The following is a 20,505-nucleotide window of genomic DNA, read 5'->3' as shown; positions in this document are numbered from 1 at the left end:
AGAATAATGGCAATGGGTTAATTACTCATTTGGAGAGCTGGTGCTGACAGGATGGGTCAAATGTTCTTCTGTGTGCTAACAATTCTGTGAAACTTCAGCAGAGGATGGTTGAGGGAGAAAATTTAGAAATAAAACAGTATGAAAAAAATAATACAATTGAATTCTGACTAAATGAAATAATCAAGTTGAAAAATTTTAGGAAAAAGTTAAAACTGCACAAACTGTAAATCACAATTTTAAGCCTTTGGCAAAGACAATATTTATGCAGCAACATCACACCAGTAAACACTGCCTCTTTATTTATAATATAAATGTATTTACACAGCTGCAATGGTATAAGAGAGGTCTTGTGACGTAGGGGTAGCGTCTCTGCCTCTGACCCAGAAGCTTTGGCAGTTGATGGTTAAGGTGTGTCCGTAACACTGCCAGAAAGGTGGAGTATTCCAAACTAAATCATTTCAATGGCAGCCAGCAAGAGACTCCTAGTCAGCCATTTGATGGGAAGAGAATTGCAGGCTGCTCTGTTCAGACCCTTCATGATTTTAAATATCACATCTCCCTTGCTCCAAGTTCTAACTTCCCCAGTCTGTCTTTACAACTGAAATTCTTCATCTTCCCCTATCACTATTCATTGTTCCAGATGACAACGTGCATATAAAGGTGCATGTTGCCACAGCAACTCAGACTCCTCGGGGGTCGGTTGTTTAGACAACTAATGTGGATCAGAATTGTGCCAATAACCTCGGGTTTGATTCCCACTTCGGGTTCGGGCTAGGGTGGATTCAGTGTCCTACCTGAGAGGGAGACTGCAGTGAATTGTAGAAGAATTATTACACAGGAAACCAATTGCATAAGACTTAAAAAGAACAGTGCAATCTTGCAAAAAAAAGAAAGCTGTTCTTGTTCTGTAATGTATCCGTGATACATGAATGACAGGTTTTTACCGACCCAAGTGAGATTGGCACATTGTATGTCGATTAACAAGAAGCAGGTAGGATTTTGTAGTGGCAGGTAGGATTTTGTAGCTAGGGGAAGCCCATCCACAATCTCAGTGATTGCCCTGCAGGTATTTAACATTGGGATCTGCATTGATTCGGGTGGAATTGTTTTGTACAGGTTCTTTTTAAACTAGTTATTTTTTAATGCTATAAAGTTTTGTGTATTGTTTGATTGAGTATTAATGTAACTCAAGCAATGCTTACTCAAAAAGCTGTCCAGTAATTGTTAATAATGCTGTCCTACTTGTGTCGATGGGTCATCCCCATGTGACGTAAGGAGAATCCTGGAATGGTTTCAGCACAGAAGACTGATCACAATCCCACCCAGGCCCCATTCCCCAACTCCACACACTTACCCTGGTAATCCCCCTGACACTAGAGTTAATTTAGCATGGCCAATCAACCTAATCTGCAAATTTTTGGACTGGGTTCAAAAGTATTAATGAAAATAGATCATATTAGGAATTAATTCAAATTCTTTTTCATGAACCAAGTGTGTTTTAGTTTAATTCACAGTATAACATAAATTCCCCTCCCAATTAAGTTCTTGTTGCCAAAAGTTGCTCATATTTTTATATCACTCAACCCAATTTTAAAAATTTCTTCTGAACATAGGGATCAACCTACAAATCAAACATTTTGCATTTTACTTGATTGTTATCCAGTGATCTTCTTAAGACACAAGTGGGCCATTTGGCCCCTCAATAGGCTCTGCCATAGATGCAATAGCTTAGTGGTATTATTGCTAAATTATTAATCCAGAAACTCAGCTAATGTTCTGGGGACCTGGATTCAAATCCCACCATGGGAAATGGTGGAATTTGAATTCAATTTAAAAATCTAGAATTAAGAATCTACTGATGACCATGAAATCATTGTCAATTGTCAGAGAAACCCATCTGGTTCGCTAATGTCCTGATCTGACTATATGTGACTCCAGAGCCACAGCAATATGGTTGACTCTCAACTGCCCTCTAAACAAGGGCAACTAGGGATGGCAAGAAATGCTGGCCAGCCAGCGACGCCCATGTCCCATAAATGAATAAAAACAAAAATGCCTTTTATAATGTTCTACTACCCTCGGGGGGAAAAAACTTCCTCATCTCTGTCTTATTTTTAAATTATGCTTTTAGTTCCAGATTCCCCCAAACATGGATGTATATATTCAGTGGAATGACACACAAGATCCTTTTGATTTGGGAGTGGAGCCAAAAACAGGAAACTATAGAACAGCTATCAGCTTAGAATTGTCACTTGAATCCTGAGACAAGTCTTGAAACACCTTATGCCATAAAATTGTGATCAGTTATTATGCACACACCAAAAGTAGGAGTGTTGTGTGATGACACCCATGCTAAATTTAAAATTAGTAGCAATATAGTCTGACAGCATCTTCTATCACCTGAACTATTTGATTCCTCATCTCTGCCATATTGCAATGTGGGAATAATTTTAGAACATTTAAAACAAGATGATGGAATATCATTTTTGGTCACTGTCAGGTAGATAATTCAAAGTACCATTTACCAAGGTTTATAAGGAGGTCTCCTGTCTGATCTTAAAATTCATATGTTAAATCCAGAGCCAGGGACAATAGCAGGACACTTACCCAGAAAATACAAGACATGCACAAGTTTATTAATTCTGCACAAGTTATCAATGTATAGTATCCTACTGTGTAGTGTTAACAGTTCACACAATTCCTGTGATAGTGTTTTACCCACACACACTCAAACCAAAACCAATTAACGGCAAAGATTTCTAACAAAGATATATCCTGTGAACTTTGCACATAGATCTTCCTTTTTTGAAAGGACTACAAACCTGTGACTAAATTCAACACCTGAGCCATAAGCAAAGCTCACTGAGTTTGAACAATGGCAGAAAGCTAACACAGCACGGTGGTTAACACTGCTGTCCTCACAGCTCCAGGGATCGATTCCTGGCTTGGGTTACTGTCTGTGTGGAGTCTTCACGTTCTCTCCATGTCTGTGTGGGTTTCCTCCGGTTGCTCTGGTTTCCTCCCACAATCAGAAAGATGTGCTGGTTAGGTGCATCAGCCATTCTAAATTCTCCTTCAATGTACCCAAACAGGCACCAGAGTGTGGCAACTAGGGGATTTTCACAGTAACTTAATTGCGGTGTTAATGTAAGCTTACTTGTGACACTAATAAAAATAAACTTAAAAACACAATGCTATGTTAAAAACTAGTGGCACAAAATGCATGCACTTGCCAATACTTGCTGAACAAGGCATCATGGCAAATAACAGTGCAGAGGCTGCAATGGACGTGCAAAGTTCACTCACAGCAGTGCACACGCCACAACCCAGGATCACCATGTCACAAAAACCTGCACAATTTATAACAAGCATTTCATTGCGTAGAAATGTCAACCCCGCCTGTAATTCATAATTGTCCATTCTGGAAATTGTGGTCTATTCATTTAAAGAAAAATTAAGATGTTCTTCGAACTGAGAAAAGGATACAAATTTGGAATCAGTCTTATATTAATCCCAATTCCCAGATGGTAAATACAGTGATAGGGATCCAAAGCAGTAATCTACAAAGACAGATTTTAAGAAACAAGGGCAATTTTAACCTGCTTATAATCACAGTATTTCATTCCTTTTGGATGAAAAGCTCTCAAGAGCACATGATAAATCACTTAGATTGAAGCCTCTTGTTTATTCTGAAATTTGTAATTCTATCACTAACAAAAATATCCACATATTATGTCATGAGGATAGAGGTTTTTATTGGAGAGGAATTCGCTCCTCAGTTTCCAATCTTAGCTACATCACTATAGGGAAGCTTTGACTAGATATCAGGAATTCCCCTATATGTGAAACACAAGTCAGTGACTGAGTTACCCGAGCTTTGCTTGTTCACTTTCTGTGAGATTAAGAATGGCCTTAGTTGACACCTGAGAGCTGATTTTTACCTGCTCTTCCTGTAAAGAGAATGGTAGAGGTCAAAGGTAATAGATTAAAAAGTTGACCTGAATCTTTAGGAACACAGGAACAGGAAGAGGTTATTCTCCTGTCAAACTTGCTCTACCATTCTATATGATCATACTTGATTGAGCACTTCAATGTCTTTTACACCCACTATCCCCATAACCCATTAAGTTAATCAAAAATCTGTCAATCTCTACCTTACACAACATACTCAATGATTGAGTTTCCATAGCCCTCCGGGGTAAAAAATTCCAAAGATTCACAATCCTTTATGTGAAGAAATTTCTCCTCACCTCTGTCATAAGTGGATTCCCCATTATTTTGAAGTTGTGTCCCTCTTGTTCTAAACTCCCCAACCTTACCTGCATCTATGCTGTCTATTCCTTTATGTATTTTCTGGGTTTCAATGAGATCACCTCTCATTCTCTGAAACTGTAGAGAATACAGGCCCAGTTTGCAGAATCTCTCAAGACAATTCCATCATTCACAGAACAAGTCTGGTGAACCTTTGTTACAATCCTTCTAGACAATAATATTCTTTCTGAGGTAAGGGAAACTGCACATAGTACTCCAGGTGCCATCTAACGAAGTTTCTATACAATTGAGCAAGACTTCACTACTCCTGTACTCAAATCTTCTTGTTAAATTGGTTAACATTTTATTAGTCTTGCTACAGCTTGCTGTATCTGCATGTTACCCTTCAGTGACTTGTGGACACAGACACCCTGGTCCTATTGTACATCTACACTTTCTAATTTCTTACTATTTAGGAAATATTCTGTGCATCCATTTCTTCTACCAAAGTGGATTAGCTCACGTTTCCACATTATATTCAATCTGCCATGTTCTTGCAGACTCACCCAGTCTGTCCAATGCCTCCTGTAACCACTTTACATCTTTCTCATACCACACATTCCCACCTAGCTTTGTATCATCCACGATCTTGGAAATGTTACATTTGATCCCCACATCCAAGTCATTGATATAGATTGTGAACAGATGGGACCCAAGTATTGATCCCTGCAGCACCCAACTAGCCATAATCTGCAATGCAAAAATGACCCATTCTGTTTTCTGCCTGTTAGCCAACGCTCAGTCTACATCAGTATATTGACTCCAATCCTACGTGCTTTTATTTTGCTAATCAACCTCCAAAAAGACCACATCCACCAACTTTCCTTTATCAATTTTGTTAATAACATCCTCAAAAAACTCCCAACACGTTCATCAAACGTGATTTTCCATTTGTAAATCTGTGCTGACTATGCCCAATCAGATCATAATTATTGAGGTATCTTTGATATAGATTCTAGCATTTTAGACATGACTGATGTAAGGCTCACAGGTCTGTCATTCAGTTTTCTGTCTCTCTCTCCTTTGTTAAATAATGGGGTGAAATTTGCTTCCTTCGAATCTTAATAAATGATACATTTTTCTTGTTTAACATATTTAAGCACACTGCCTAACACCAGCTTCTCACCAACCAGTGAACTTTCTGTGACTTCAATTCTGGATGTTTTTCAAACTCAGCCCACTGTCCCATTTGAGGTTCTTTCACAGGTCCAACTTTCTCTGCTCCTGGAAGATAACGAGGCATCACCTGATAACACTTGGCCAGACTAACCAGATGATCTCTGGTGAGAAATTTAATCTCTATAGGAAGTTTTTATGCTTTAATTGAACTTAATAGGCAGTCTTGTGGTGCAGTGGATAGTGTCCCTGCCTCAGGGTCAGACATTCAAGGTTCAAGTCCCACTCCAGGATTGGAAGTGTGTTCACATTCATAACATGCCAAACAGGTTGGGTGTCAACTTACAATTCCTTCCAACGTATGTTAAAAGCAAATGGTAAGAGTGGTAGAAATTCCTGATCAGCTGTGATGGAAAGAAAATTGGAGCTTCTAACATCACTTTTCATGCATTTAAAAGTGGACATTACCACAGCAACTCCTGGGGGAAAAATTGGCTCAAATTAGCTCAACAGCCAATGGATATCAGATTGGTGCCACCAGCGTTATGTTTGATTCATTATGGCTGGGTTGTATTTGGGACCCAACTCCTTGCCAACCTCAGGTGGAGATTACAGTACTGTGAGTCAGTCCTGCCCCCCAACTCAACAAGAGAATGGACCCCATTGACCTTGGATTAGGCAGAGGTAAAAAAAAGAAACAGGATTCCTAGTGACCCACGTTGGAAAGTGAGTTGTCTACAGAATCAGGCCTGCTGGTGAATAACCTGCAAAGTAGAACCTTGTGACTATGCTATCCCATCATCAGGCCTAGCACACAGCGGAAAAGCTCCCATGACATTAATAAGTCATTTGCATTTCCTGGAGGTTAATGAAGTTAATCACTTGGGTGATATGCTGTTATCTCCTGGTGCCCTTGCAAGTACAGGAGGGGGAAAAAAAATCAAGATTCAAGAGAGGGTGGGAAAGACTGCATAGATAAAAAAAAATCCAGAGGAAATAAGGACAAGAACTCAAAAGAAGTGGGCCCAGACATTTTCAAATGAATGGCTCTTCATCTGGTGAACCACTCTGAGTAAAATATAAGGTTTAAAACTGATAGGTTCTCTAGCTTCTCCCCCCTTTTTTAAAAAAGTTGTGAAATTCTCATTCTTAGAAAGTTCCTAAAATTTTGCAATAAGGAGGCACATTGATGAATTTAAAAAAACAAAGCATTTTACCTTAAAAGTCAAACTAGCTTAAAGAGGGTGAGTTACAAAGATCCTATTGCTACAGTCTACTTATTTTGCAGTGCTTGCCAAAGATTCTTGGTTCTTTCTCCCTTGGGGCTCAACTTCTCGTGCTTTTAAAATCAGCTGTATTCAATAACAAACAAACAGTCTCACACCCTACTGTAGCTCGCTGATCCAGTCAGACTAACCACACATCCAGTGGGGTAAGCCCAGCAGAAACAAATGATCTTCTAGTCCATTTACACTAGCTTATCTTTATGTCAGAGGTGATTAGAATAATTGTATTTTGTAACTTGTGTGATTTGGCATTTTAGTAAACTCTAGGTAGAGACCTTCAGCAACAGAAGAATCTAGTACAACTATGGTTTTTTGTTTCTGCATCTCCTTTTATACAGTTTAAAATCTTAATCAAATGCAGTCCCTCCCAAAACAAAATTAAGGCTAAATATACATATATACACACATACAGCAGTTTTTCCATGTACAGCAGTCAAGAAAACCTTTCCATTATCAAACATAAATACAAGTTAATCAACTTCAGGGCCATAAGTTTACAAAGGTTGTCCAATTAATGGATTACAGTGATTTACAAAATGGTACTGTTTATGTACAAAACATTTCAATTAGAAAAATGTATGTCAGTAGAATATACATTACTTCAGTACAATCGATCCAGGGCCTGTTGAGACTTGAAAGCAACTTTTAGCATACGGCTGTCCAAATCCAAATTAATTATTTTTACTGTACTATAATGAATAATGTTGCAATATAAAAGGGACATTAAACAAAGAAATCATCCTTGTATTCATGTGAAATGTTACAGATAAGACTGTGATGAAACATGGCTCTCCCTGCCTTAAAGCCAAAGGGCAGGCTTTATTTTTGTTTCAACCATTTTGTGACCAATGTTTATTGAGGAATATCTGTTAAGTATTGGCAGTGGGGAAAGAAGACACCCAAAAACCTAATGCAATACGGTAGTACAAAAATCACAAAATAATAACACACACAAGTATTGAATAATTTATCGTGCCTCTGTTGCATAGGATATTGACAAGCAGAGGCCACATACTTCCAGAGCGAGGAGGTATATATCTGCGCAGGTGCTGGTATCCAGTTTAAAAGCGGCTTTGATAAAAGTGCAAAACATGTTACCCTCTTGGGCATGTTGCGACACATAGCAAAAAGGAACTCAGAGAAGACGGGAGAGGAAATGAAACAACAAAGTATTGGTGTGATGGTCGAGTGTCAGAATAACACGTCTCGCCTCAATTACTGGGAGTTTTGCAAAGATTTCTGGATCTCTGGGAGTGGGGGGAGATCGCTATGCAGAGGAGAATGCAAGTGAGAGGACAATAGATAGGGGCAAGATAAGACATGATGTTTGTGACATTCTCTGCCCCACTCCGATTTCTGAAGGTGGGCACTCACCAACCTCACTTACACAAGGTAACAGGTGTTGCTGATGGCCAAACCCAGCATTGTTTCTTTTAAGTTTATTTATCAGTGTCACAAGTAGGCTTACAGTAACGCTGCAATGAAGTTACTGAGAAAATGCCCTTGCAGCCACACTCTGGCGCCTGTTCAGGTACATTGAGGGAGAATTTAGCACAGCCAATGTACCTAACCTGCACATCTTCGAAATATGGGAGGAAACTGGAGCCCCTTGAGGAAACCCACACAGACATGGGGAGAATGTGCAGACTCTGCACAGGCAGTGACCCAAGCCGGGAATTGAACCTGGGTCCCTGGCGCTGTAAGGCAGCAGTGCAAAAAGCATTAAAGAAATTAGAAAGATTTGAAAAAGGGAGTGGGGGAAAAAGGAAGCAAATAGCTTCATAATACTATGCAATTAGAATCTCTCTCTCTTTCATCACATCTCATTGCTATGATATAAAACAAGAACAAGGGTGTGTCTCCTGCTGGTGATATTTTTACATAAACAGACACTCAGTTCTTCAGTGTTAATGGAGGTACAAAATCCAGGCTCTTCAATACTGGCAGATGATGGCAATGGTAGGGATGCTCTATACATCCGGAAGTGGAACAGTATTGATTTATAACCACAAGATCAGGAGTATGTTGTATGGAGAATTGCCTTTATGGGTCAGGAAGTTCAGACTCTAACTTATAGTGCTCTGTTGCATCACCAACACAACACCAACCCAGTCACCTACACTATACATTCTTAAATGAAAGTCAGATCAGTATCTTGAGCTGAACGATCAGATAAATAAACTTCCAATTTCAACCCAATGTACTTTGCTAAAGAGGCTGGGGAAAACTGTTCCATAAAGGAACCACCTGTAAGCAGGACTTTAAAAAAATGATAGTTAATTCTATCCCACCACATTTCCAATTCTGATCATTCCTGTTATAAATGCTACTTAGATTATGTTTCACTTGCCATGAATGTTGTTTTTTTCTCCCTACCCCAGCAAGTTCAGAAGTAGTAGAAATTATCTTGTTATCATTTCCCAAATGATCTTCTAAAGTTGGAAATGCAGCTCTTAGAATTTATTGCAAGTTGGCTATTGCTAAACATCAGCTGTTGCTAAACACAACAATTCCAAAGGTTGTTGAATCAAGCAATGGTTATTTGTACATGCATCTATATGTTTCATTACACAACTTTAATAAAACTGGAAATGTATGTCAGTGGATTTTGCAAGTACAGGCAACAGAGAGAAGGGACTCCACAGCTATAATAGTGCACTTGTGATTAATTTGTGATTTAAGTGGAGATCAAGGTTAATGGTGATTAACAGTCCACCAACACACATCTATTTAGGCGATGACAATGTTCTTAATTATCACCCCTTTTTTTTTAAATAATGGAAAGTTCACTGTAGTCATGGGTTCGTGAAACTGGCCATTCAGCTTGGATATGTTAAATAAAAGAAAGAATTAAACTGGAGCATAATAACTAATTACCGACAAGACTCCCATAAATATTCATATATTTCAGAACCTCTGTTAGATTGATCACCACCCTCCTGAATAATGATCATTTTTGTGAGCTGTCAGTAAACTTATGCCATATTGCTTTTCTTTTCCTGGTCCAAATGGAAAGAAGGTAGCACGACACAGTTGCAACTACAAAGCAAAAATATCACTACTGAGCACCACAGAAATAAATTAGAAATGTAATTTTGGTACCTTCTATTTGCTCCTGGAGATTTTGCTAGTAATTTTTTTTTTCAGCAGCATGCAAACAGAAAATGTCTGCTTACATCTCAAACTTCAATCCTTATTTCGGTATACTGGTTTAAACACAAAGATAAATCTCTTGGCATACTTCATTAGCTGCTCTCAAACTGGATAAGCTTTAGTGTGGGACGGATGTTTGAATTTTCCTTCGAGAGTTCTAGTTTTGTAAATACACAATATACCAAAGTTGCAAAGACGCAATTTAACTAAAAGCACAGTATTGCATTACCCCAATACTCAGCTTGGGTACCAATTCCAGTGCAAGGTAACTACATTGCTCTGCTATACTGCCACATAACAGCATTTTGTATCACAATTTCCATAATGGTCATTTTATGAAGCATAGCAGAAAAATAAAGTGACAGCTGGCGACAGATTGCCAAAAATGAAAAATGTAAACTGCAACCTGTGATTAATTTATGATTTAAGTGGAGATCAAGATTAAAAGGTGACTAACAGTCCACCAACACACATCTACTTAGGTTATGATAATGTTCTTAATTATTAAGAACATTATTGTTCTTAACCCCTTATTGATTTTTTAAAATAATGGAAAGTTCACTGCAGATGTAGGTTCCTATCTTGGTTGAGCATTTCTGTGGAATATTGTGGACTTTTAGCAGTTCAGGCTTTCACTGTATTCAAGAAAGGTTACTTTCATTGCACATCTGTCTCACTGACATTATATACATAAAGTATATTTCACCCACAGAATGCTAAACTGAGTAGTTAAGTGCATGAAAATCTAGTCAGCAGATTGGAAAGTGTTACATTAAGCCTTGGGGAAGAGGGCGAGTTGGTCCATGGTCCTACCCAATCCAATTCCTGAGCCAGCTGTCAAAGTGTTTGATTAACCTAAGGTAATTTTTTTTCTTCTTCTGGGAAAGCAACGTGACTGTCACCTAGCTGGAGTAGAGTTTCAGTCTGGGTCCCAAACAGGTACAATACTGGTGATGTTCCTTGCAGCATCCATCCAATGTGGCAGTTAGGAAGCTGGAACCACCTGTTTCCTGGTTTGGGTTTCAGATAAGGATAAGATTCTGGGATAAGACAGGGAAGCAGGAAAGGGTGAAATGCTCTTTCAGATAGCCAGTGCAGACATGATGGGCTGAATGACCTCATTCTACACTGTGAGGAATCTGAGATTGAGTAACATTGTCAGTAAACCATGGCTAACAAACAGAGGGTCCACTTCAGTTCACTGGTTTACTGTGGCTAAAAAATCATCTGGAGGGCAAGTAAAAGCTGCTGTCTTTGATGAACGATGGGAGATGAGATGTTGTTGGCATGGGCAGTGAAACAGGCCAGTAGTGGGCCACACTACATCATTTTTGTAAGACTCAATTGGGGCACTCTTGCTTCTCCTCACCTACCACATTTTATTTTGAAGTTACATTTTTGGAAAGAGTTTCCTTTTATGGATTACCAGTTAGGCCTCTCAAAGCACAGACAAAAAGAGCTACTGCAATGTGGGAACTCTGCCCCATTTGTCTTTCAAAGCTGCATTCCACAGCAGGCGTACAATCTTGATTTGAATGTGTGAACTACCTCCCATCTGTTCCATGCCATAGCCCTGGCACTCATTTCTTGGCATGCCTGAGGAGTCAACTCATGAGGTAAAATGGATTCCCTAGACGCACTGTCAACAAGCTAGTCGTCTATTTTTCAAGTGATAAACAGGCCAGTTGTAAGCTCCCCCCCAAAATCTTCCCTGACAGCAAGATCAAGATTAGAAATTTAGCTCACTGGAGAAGTGCCTGGCATGAACCCACAACTCTACTACCATGGCACATGTCGGCATACCAATGTTGTGCCACCCAATAATTTCAAATATTAAGTAAAATATGATCCTGAACTTTTCACCAATTTAGCTATTAAATTGAAATTCAAGCTGTAGAATCCGCATCAGGTTATTGGCCATTAGCTTCACTGAGTACACAAGATTGTTAAAAAGATGTCCCCTGCTTGGAGAATTATTATTATGTTGTCACAGGGAGACTGAGAAATTGCTTCAGACAACAACGTTTTACTTCACCTAACTCCCTCAAAGGTCAGCCCAACTTCCGGTTAATAATGCTGCCGTTAAGACTTTGTTGACCACGTTTAGACACAAACAAATAGGGGTTGGGCCAATATTTGCATGTATATAGACGACGAAACATAAGGCAGCAGTATATAGGATATCAAAATCTGGAACTGCTCTGTTTTACAAGTTAATTCTCAACATTTCTTTCAGCTCTACAAACTGTCCTGTTGCACTTTGGCAACAGTATAGAAGCAGTCTGATGGCTTTAAGGACTAGCATGTAACCATTCTACCTAAAAGATATGAATTGGAGTTTCCGATCCAATTTAATACATCTTTGACAAATTGCTTTAGGACAACGTTGTGACATGAAGAACAGTCTATTAAACACTTGCTAGTTCTTTGATAATCTATTTCTGGGCTCCCAATGACACCCACAGCTACTTCTCAAGGGCAATTAGGAATGGGCAATAAATGCCTAGCCAGTGAAGCCCACATCCCGTGAAAAAAAACTTGAATTTACTCTTGTCCACCAGAATCAGATTGATTCTTTTCCTCCCACGGATAAGATCCATTTTCCGCCACAGCTCCAAATCCTGAGGAACCCAGCACATCTCTGTTCAAGTCACCAACATTTTAGTTACTGGTACCTTTTTAACCAACACGTGTGCCAACATAAACTTCCCCAGATACTCAGCAAAGCCTACGAATATCAGAAAGTAAAAACAAATTAACGGCACTGAGTCACAATGGCACATTTCAAGTCATCAGGCAGCAAACTTTGAAGAGTCTAGCACCCAATGCAGTCCGAACATTCCGAATTCACAACAACTTTGCTCCACACAGCAAATCACCGCATGTCCTGGCTGCAGATTTCACACATCTTGCGTCGCTCACTCTCTGTGACTTTTAATTGACTCGCCGCTGGCATTTTCCCTGTATGAATAAATAAACATATTTCTGGATTCAAAATTGGCATTATTTCATTAGACAACTGCATTACAAAAAGTGTAATAAGTCACCTACTTCTCCGCCCAAGTTTCTACTTTTAGCCCCCTTTCCCCAAAGGAGAACTCATGACTCCACTATCCAAATTTCCCACACAGGCATTTTTAAAGTGCAAACAGGGACATAAATCCTGCCCAATGTTTCCCTTCTCAGTCAAATTGCACTGCAGCTCCTTGTAGCAGGCCCACTGCAGCTTCAGCTGCACCAGTTACCACGTGACATATCAAAAAGCAGACTGAGAATGTCTTGATTTGTTTCAGTCAATAACAATACCCTTGTATTTACCAAATGTGCCAATAAGGATGGGGTTTGGGTGAGCAAGAGGGACTTCACAGTCATATCCCAGAAAGCAGTGAATACCTTAAGGAAAGACAGGGCACAAATAAACTGCTGAGGAAAGCAAATCACATGAGATCATTGCCCCACTGGTGGGCCTTTGGTAACTTTGCTGTTTAGCTTGGAACTGCACCACAAAGAGCATGAAGATTTCACATTTGATCACTTGTTTGGGCTGATTTAGCTGATCTCAGGTGGTAGAACTGGAATTGGCCTCACCATTTTTGGGGCCAGATGAGGGGTGGGGATATTATCCATTCCTGATGCTGTCATGTGACCCTGCTGCAAAGTGCATTCAAGTTTGTTAGGCATCACTGTGACATGCTCTTTTATTCAATTATCTGTATACTCATTAAACAAAGAATGCCAATTTCGACCAGATGCCGGAAAACGGGTTGCACTCGTGGAGTAGTAACCCACCATGTCTAGGAGCGGAATCCTCAAATGGCTGTTACTTAATATAGTAAGTACAGCTGAGCAAAGTTCATGATCCAATCTCTAGACCATCTTCAATTAGATGATTTCAGCTTAGGAGGTATCAGAGGCAATAAAATTGGGCTTTACTGGTTTGCAAGGGAAATAAAAATAAATCAAATGAGGGTTCACATTTGTGATTGTTGTCCAGGAGTCCACAATGTGCCCCTAAGGAGCTCAAGTGCTTGAAATAGATCCTCATAGAAGACAACCTCTTTGATAAATTTCCTGAACGTATTAGCATCTTGAAGCTAGTTGTTCTACTTTTAACTGTGTACGTGGATTCAAATTCTGAAGGAACATATTAGGATCTTTAATAAAACTAGCTTTTAGTTTAATGCAAAAATTGCACAATGAGGTTATTTTGTAGACACGTCCATCTAATCAGAGTTTTATTATGCATCTCCAAAAATTTATTTGAAAGGAAACATACCAACTAGTAAAGTTCGAAGAGCCATCTGGAGTGCCTCCATTCTGACCTCCACTACCTGTAAAAGAAATTCTAATTCAACAGCTTATTCCACCACACACAAAGAAAAATCATAACTTATATTTTGTGTGATCGTAATGGACAAGAGTAGCCCCAGGGGACACTCTGACAATTTTCTTCTTCCATTCACTTCACAGAAAGATACTAAAGAGTCACTCACAGCATGAGGATGTCACCTGTAAGGCAAGCAATTTTGCCCAATTTGATATAACAGAAAGGTTTTGTAGGCAATTTCAGTGTCCAATGAAAAGTCAACCAGATTTCCGACAGTTTGGGATCACACAAGCCAAACTGGATAAGGACAGCAGATTTCCTTCCCTAAAGGACATTAGTGAGCCACTTCAAATAAAACTTCAATCTCTTATTTTTGCAGTCACCATTATTGGGATTAGCTTAATGCTGAGGCAGAGAAGGAGAGAAAAGGATGCAAATCCTGCACTCGGGATCCCACTACTTAACTAGATGCCCTGTCACATGTGCCCAAAGATCTCTGGGTTGAGAATCAGCCTGCTTATCTTAAGATCTTGGTCACCCTAAAATAGAAAGGATATTATTAAACTAGAAAGAGTGCAGGAAAGGTTTACTAGGATGCTACTGGGACTTGATGGTTTGAGTTATAAGGAGAGGCTGGTAACTGGGACTTTTTTCTCTGGAGCGTACAGGCTGAGGGGTGCTCTTATAGAGGTCTATAAAATAATAAGGGGCATATAACAGTTAGATAGTCAATATCTTTTCCCAAAGATCGGGGAGTCTAAAACTAGAGGGCGTAGATTGAAGGTGAGAGGGAAGAGATACAAAAGTATCCAGGAGGGCAATTTTTTCAGTAATGGATATCCTGCATCAGTCTTTACTTTATTAACGATTCATGGAATTGTGAAACAGAAATTAAGTTCCAATAGTTCCGATTCATTCATGCGCATAGAACTTTGAAGGTGGCAGGACATTTTAAGAGTGTAGCTGGCAAAGCATACAGGATCTCCTCTCCACTATCCTGACCCTTTCACTGTTTATGCTGTCAGGCAGCTTGTCTTGTATCCCGTTTTGAATTATCCACCATTTGCTCCTTCAAACACTGGGAGGACACGGATTCCATTCCTCGTCCATCTTCTCCAATTATATTACTTCCCCATTCCTCAACACCCTGAACCCCGTCCCCATTTTTCACACTACTTTGGCCATGCCTTCAGTTAATCTAGTACCATGCTCTGGAAATCTCATTCTCTCTCTCTCACCCACTCTCAAACCCATGCCACTGAGTAAGCTTTCTTGTCATCCTTCCTAATAGCTTCTCCTTCAGTCTGGCTCCCATTTTCTGGTTGAAATTTCTGAACTAAATGGGACATTTCCTATATTAAATGCAATATATAAATGCAAACCATTAAAACACATATTAGCAGGAGTGCATTTCAGAGATGTAACACATATCAGAATCCAGAAGAAAACCTTACAACATCATTTTCGCCTTATAGTATAAATACATCAAACATACAGAAATTGCTTCAGACACTCAGTGACCAATAAATTAAATAAGCAAGGCATTCTGTGTCAGCAATTATCACACAAAAGCCAATGGGATGAATTATTGATGGGGGCATGAGAAAATGCTGGCTTGGACAATTCTCTGCTCTTCTTCGAATAGTGCCACAGGATCTTTTGCCATTCAGCCTGACTCAACAGTACAGAGGAAGGCAAGTAAATAAGTTCTGTAATATGCCAAGCATCAGCCTTGGTTATGAGCACAAACACTAGTCTATGCTACTTAACTCTAATGGGCTCCAGGTTACTTTATTCTGTAGGATCCATAATAATCTCTGAACACCTTTAGCTATCTGTTAAATTGAAAGGAAAACTCAAAAATATTACTACATTACTATCCTATGTCACAATTACTTCTATGAACATCACTGATATTACACCAGCTCAAACAGGTTCAATGACATACTGATAAGAAAAGTGGAAATTTAACTTTACATTATACATTCCAAATGTTTGGCAATGAGTTTTGATGATTAGCTTCTTTTTTGTTTAGAGAAAAGCAAGGAATCTGATGTTGATGATTGAAATATTACTGCCAAAGAAATGAATTATAAACTTGCCTTTTATGTCTACATCCCAAAGCTCTTTATAGCTAATTACATTATTGTGTGACGTATAGTCACTATTACATATAATGGAACATGAGAAGGTGGCTTAGCCCCTCAAGTTTGTTCTACCATTCAATTAGATCACAGCTGATCTGTACTAGATTCCTATTATCTTCTTTGTGAATAAATACATCCAGCTTTCATTCCAATATGGCCCAAGTTCATAACCTTGGATACCCTAACTTGAGGAAGCATTTGATTTGAATATGTTTGTTCAATTGTATCTTGTACAAAAGGCTGGGGCAGCCATAAATCTGTGGTCGCATTAATATCCAAAACTATATTAAATACTATAATGTACATAAGAACATAAGAAATAAAAATAGGAGCAGGAGTAGACCATCTGGCCCTTCGAGCCTGCCCCGCCATTCAATAAGATCATGGCTGATCTGTCGTGGCTACCTATTCTCACAATGCAACAGCCATAGTAAGAGATCCCAGAAGTATGAGCGGGCTACATATAGGGGGATATAGTAGGCCTTACTAAACATTGTAGGCTTGGGAATACGTTTTGCCTCAGGGATGTTAGTCTTTGCCTGTTTAATAATGAATTTTTTTGTCTCCACAGGCATTTAAGTCCAGCAAGGGGCATGCATGCGGCAGGTTGTAGTGGGCTGCTCTTGGACGTTGCTTCGGGAGTTGCCTATTGCTTCATGTCGTTAGTGTGCTTAAACTGGACCATCTCGAGGGCAACATGACAGCTCAGAGACTATCTCTGTTGCTGTGCGGACACATGGATTTGGGCCTGTGTCTGTGGGAGTTTGCACGTTCTCCCTGTGGTTGCGTGGGTTTCCTCCGGGTGCTCCGGTTTCCTCCCACATCCCCCAAAGATGTGCTTTTAGGCTGATTGATTGGGTACTAAATTGTCCCTAAATTGGACCTCCCTGATCCTCGCACGTTAGGTGTAGACTAAAATCATGAATAGGTCACTGAGACAGTGGGACGGCGGCGCGGGCTTGTTGGGCCGAAGGGCCTGTTTCCCGTGCTGTGTTGTTCTTTGTTCTTTGTTATATTACAGAACATATTTACCATATAATCAATGAAGCAATCTAACTCATAGCTACACAACAAGACAGTTTCAAATTTGGCCTCAGTTCATCCTCCCCACCTCTCTCAAAGTAATTCACAAGATCACAATGATTACAGTATGGAAGGCCATTTGGTCCATCATGTCTGCACTAGCTCTTCAAAGCAGCAATCCACTTCATGCTACTCTCCGCATTCTCCTCATAGCCCTGCATTTTCTTCCTTTTCAGATGATCTTGAATGCTTCAATTGTACCTGCTTCTACCACAGTCTCAGGCTGTGCATTGCAGATCCTAACCACTCGCTGTGTGAAAACATTTTTCCCCATGTTGCTATTGCTTCTTTTGCCGATCATTTTAAATCTGTGCCTTCTTGTCCTTGATCCTTCACTAATGAAACCAGATTTTCTTTATCTACTCTATTCAGGCCCTTCATGATTTTTAATAACTGCTCACCCTTTCCTCACTATACAGAGTTCAATTGTAGTTTTAACTAATATCTATTCAATACTCTCAAAATAGTCAAAGCGACTATGTTTTCCCCTCCCTACATTTAAATGTAATCAGTCACTAATGAGACCCGAACTGAGTTAGCTGTTCTCAACCAGGGCAACAGCATTGGAGATATTGTTTTTAGCACATCTGCCTTTGCTTCGGGAGCAAACTATGAGGAATTTATCAAGCCTGAGCTCCACTATTGACCTTAAATTGCAAGAGGAATTATGTTTAATTACTGTAAAAATTACACAACTTGCATTTGTGTGCTAAGAGTAAAATGTTCCACTGTACTTCTAAGGAGTGGCTCTCTGATCAAATTTGACGCCAAGCCACAAAAGGAGTCATTAGAACAAATAATGACGAAAATAATCTCTCCCTCAATGTCAACAAAATGGAGGAGATAGTCATCGACTTCAGGAAGCGTAGTGGAGGGCATGTCAATGGGGTTGAAGTGGAATCATTGAGCTCAGGCTTCTGGGTGTCCAGATTGTCAACAACCTGTCCTGGTCCCTCCACACCAACACTAATTAAGAAAGCCCACCAGCATCTCTACTTTCTCAGGATGCTAAGGAAACTTGGCATGTCAGCTATGACTCTTGCCAACCATTACAGATGCACCATAGAAAGCATTCTTATTGGTTGCATCACAGCTTGGTATGGCTCCTGCTCTAAGACCACAAGAAACTACAACGGATCATTTGTGAAGCTCAGTCCATCACACAAACTAGCCTCCCATCCATGACTCTATCTACACTCCCCACTGCCTCAGAAAAGCAGCCAGCATAATCAAGGACCCCACTCACCCTAGATATTCTCTCTTCCACCTTCTCCCATCATAGTTTCAGAATAAGGAATTGTCCATTTAAGATGAAAAAGGACTTTTTTTTCTCTCAGAGGGTTGTGAATCATTGGAATTCTCTACCCCAGGGACTAGTGCAGGGTGAGTCATTGAATATACTCAAGGCTGAGATAAACAGAATTTTGAACTATAGTTGAGTCAATGGTTCAGGGGAAGAGACAAGAAAGTTGTGTTGAAGTCAAAAGGAGATCAGCCATAATCTTACAGAATAGCAGAGCTGGCTTAAGGGGTTGTTTGGCCAATCCTGCTCCTAGTTATGTTCTCAAATACCAGTAATCATATCCGAGGTCATTGTAAGAATACCTCACACTGCTATTTTTCCCAGAAGGAAATCTTTAAACATGATTCCTAGCAGCAAATGGCTTGATCATTTCTAAATTAGGCAGTTAAAACAATCTAATTTGTCAACAACTTGATGAGTAAAGCACAACAGTGCATCTCCACAACAATGGAGCCATAGAAACAGAAATAGTATGTTTGAATCTGACTTTTCTGAGTTAAGTCAGTAAGAATCAGGAAGTAACAAATTTTCCTGAACTAAAGCGAGGTAACACAAACTAAACAGTGTCAATGGGTCCTGTCACCTGTTTTTTTAAAAGTGAACAAGCCCTGGGCATTACTTTGCAGAACAGTAACTTTATCCCAGGGATGTTGACTCAAGATCACACACAGCATGTTAAAATTAGAAAATGTCCCTCATCGCCCAGCCGCAACACCAGGATTGCTGAACGTGATTAAATGCATTCCTGAAGGCTTCATCGTACAACTTGCCCCCATATTCTTGTTATTAGTTGGCCAACACATCCATCCTTGTGACATATGGCCTTCTGACACCAGTAAAAAGATTCATTACCAAATTGGATGATGCCTGTCAGCCAGACAGCTTTATCACCTCACCTCCCCGCCCCCTCCATTTCAACATTTCTAATAATTGGTAAAGAGAAATCAAAGAAAGTTGATAATTAATGCCCAGAGGAGTTTCAATTTTTCTAAAAACTGGCAAAGAGAAATCAAATAAAATGACAAAAACATTTTTTTAATGTCCAGGTGATCCCCTACCCAATTTCAAAATTTCTAACAATGAGTAAAGAGAAGTGACAACAACAATCTTTTGTTGATTCCCCCACCCCAGGGTTGCACAGAGCAAATGTCATGGATTAACATCCCCGTTCCTGGAGACCCCAGGCCAATCCTAAAGCGTTGGCAACCTTTTCCCAGTAAGAAGTCTCACAACACCAAGTTAGAGTCCAACCAGTTTATCTATTACCAGTTTAGGACTCTAACCTGGTGTTGCGAGACTTCTTACTGCGTTTACCCCAGTCCAACGCCGGCATCTCCACATCATGACAACCTTTTCCCACACAGACAACACACCTTGCCTGTAGTACATGTCATTGACTGTGGCCCCGTAAAACTTCCAGGCCATGTGAATGGCCACCAAGCTGCCGAGCAGCCAGCCCAGGAGGATTTTGAAGATGGTCACCCTCATGTCGTTGCTGCTCCAGTCCTGGGCGAACTCGCCGCAGAAGGAGAAGAGGCGCTCCAGGAGGAAGGAGAAGAGCCCGAGATCCCACGGCGGCGCCTCCATCTCCCCGCTCCCGCTGCTGCATCACTCGGGAGAGGAATTAGCCCACCCGGATCAGCGCAGCGATTCCGCCCGCCGCCTGGGAGAGCTGCTAACCAGCAGCCTCCAGCTCTCTCTCTCTCTCCTGAGGCCTAAGCTGGCCGCTCCGCTATCTCACCCCGCCCCAGCAACCGCACTTTCGCCACTCCACCCTTC

At 40.2% G+C, this 20,505-nt stretch overlaps 1 protein-coding gene across 1 annotated transcript; it reads right to left on the bottom strand.

Moving 5' to 3' along the window:
• Positions 1-7,832: 7,832 nt before the first annotated feature.
• Positions 7,833-20,443, bottom strand: tcta (T cell leukemia translocation altered). The gene is made up of 3 exons (XM_080218946.1): positions 20,100-20,443; positions 14,143-14,197; positions 7,833-12,827 (listed from the first exon to the last, which is right to left on the bottom strand). The coding sequence occupies exons 1-3, from the start codon at positions 20,311-20,313 to the stop codon at positions 12,785-12,787; spliced, it is 312 nt and encodes a 103-aa protein (XP_080075072.1). The 5' UTR covers positions 20,314-20,443; the 3' UTR covers positions 7,833-12,784.
• Between the last annotated feature and the right edge of the window lie 62 nt (positions 20,444-20,505).

Source organism: Carcharhinus amblyrhynchos, chromosome 3, assembly GCF_965287045.1.
Source record: "Carcharhinus amblyrhynchos chromosome 3, sCarAmb.v2.hapA, whole genome shotgun sequence".
Lineage (NCBI taxonomy): Eukaryota > Metazoa > Chordata > Chondrichthyes > Carcharhiniformes > Carcharhinidae > Carcharhinus > Carcharhinus amblyrhynchos.
Note: the sequence above shows the minus strand (reverse complement) of the source record. Positions and strands in the feature narration are given on the sequence as shown.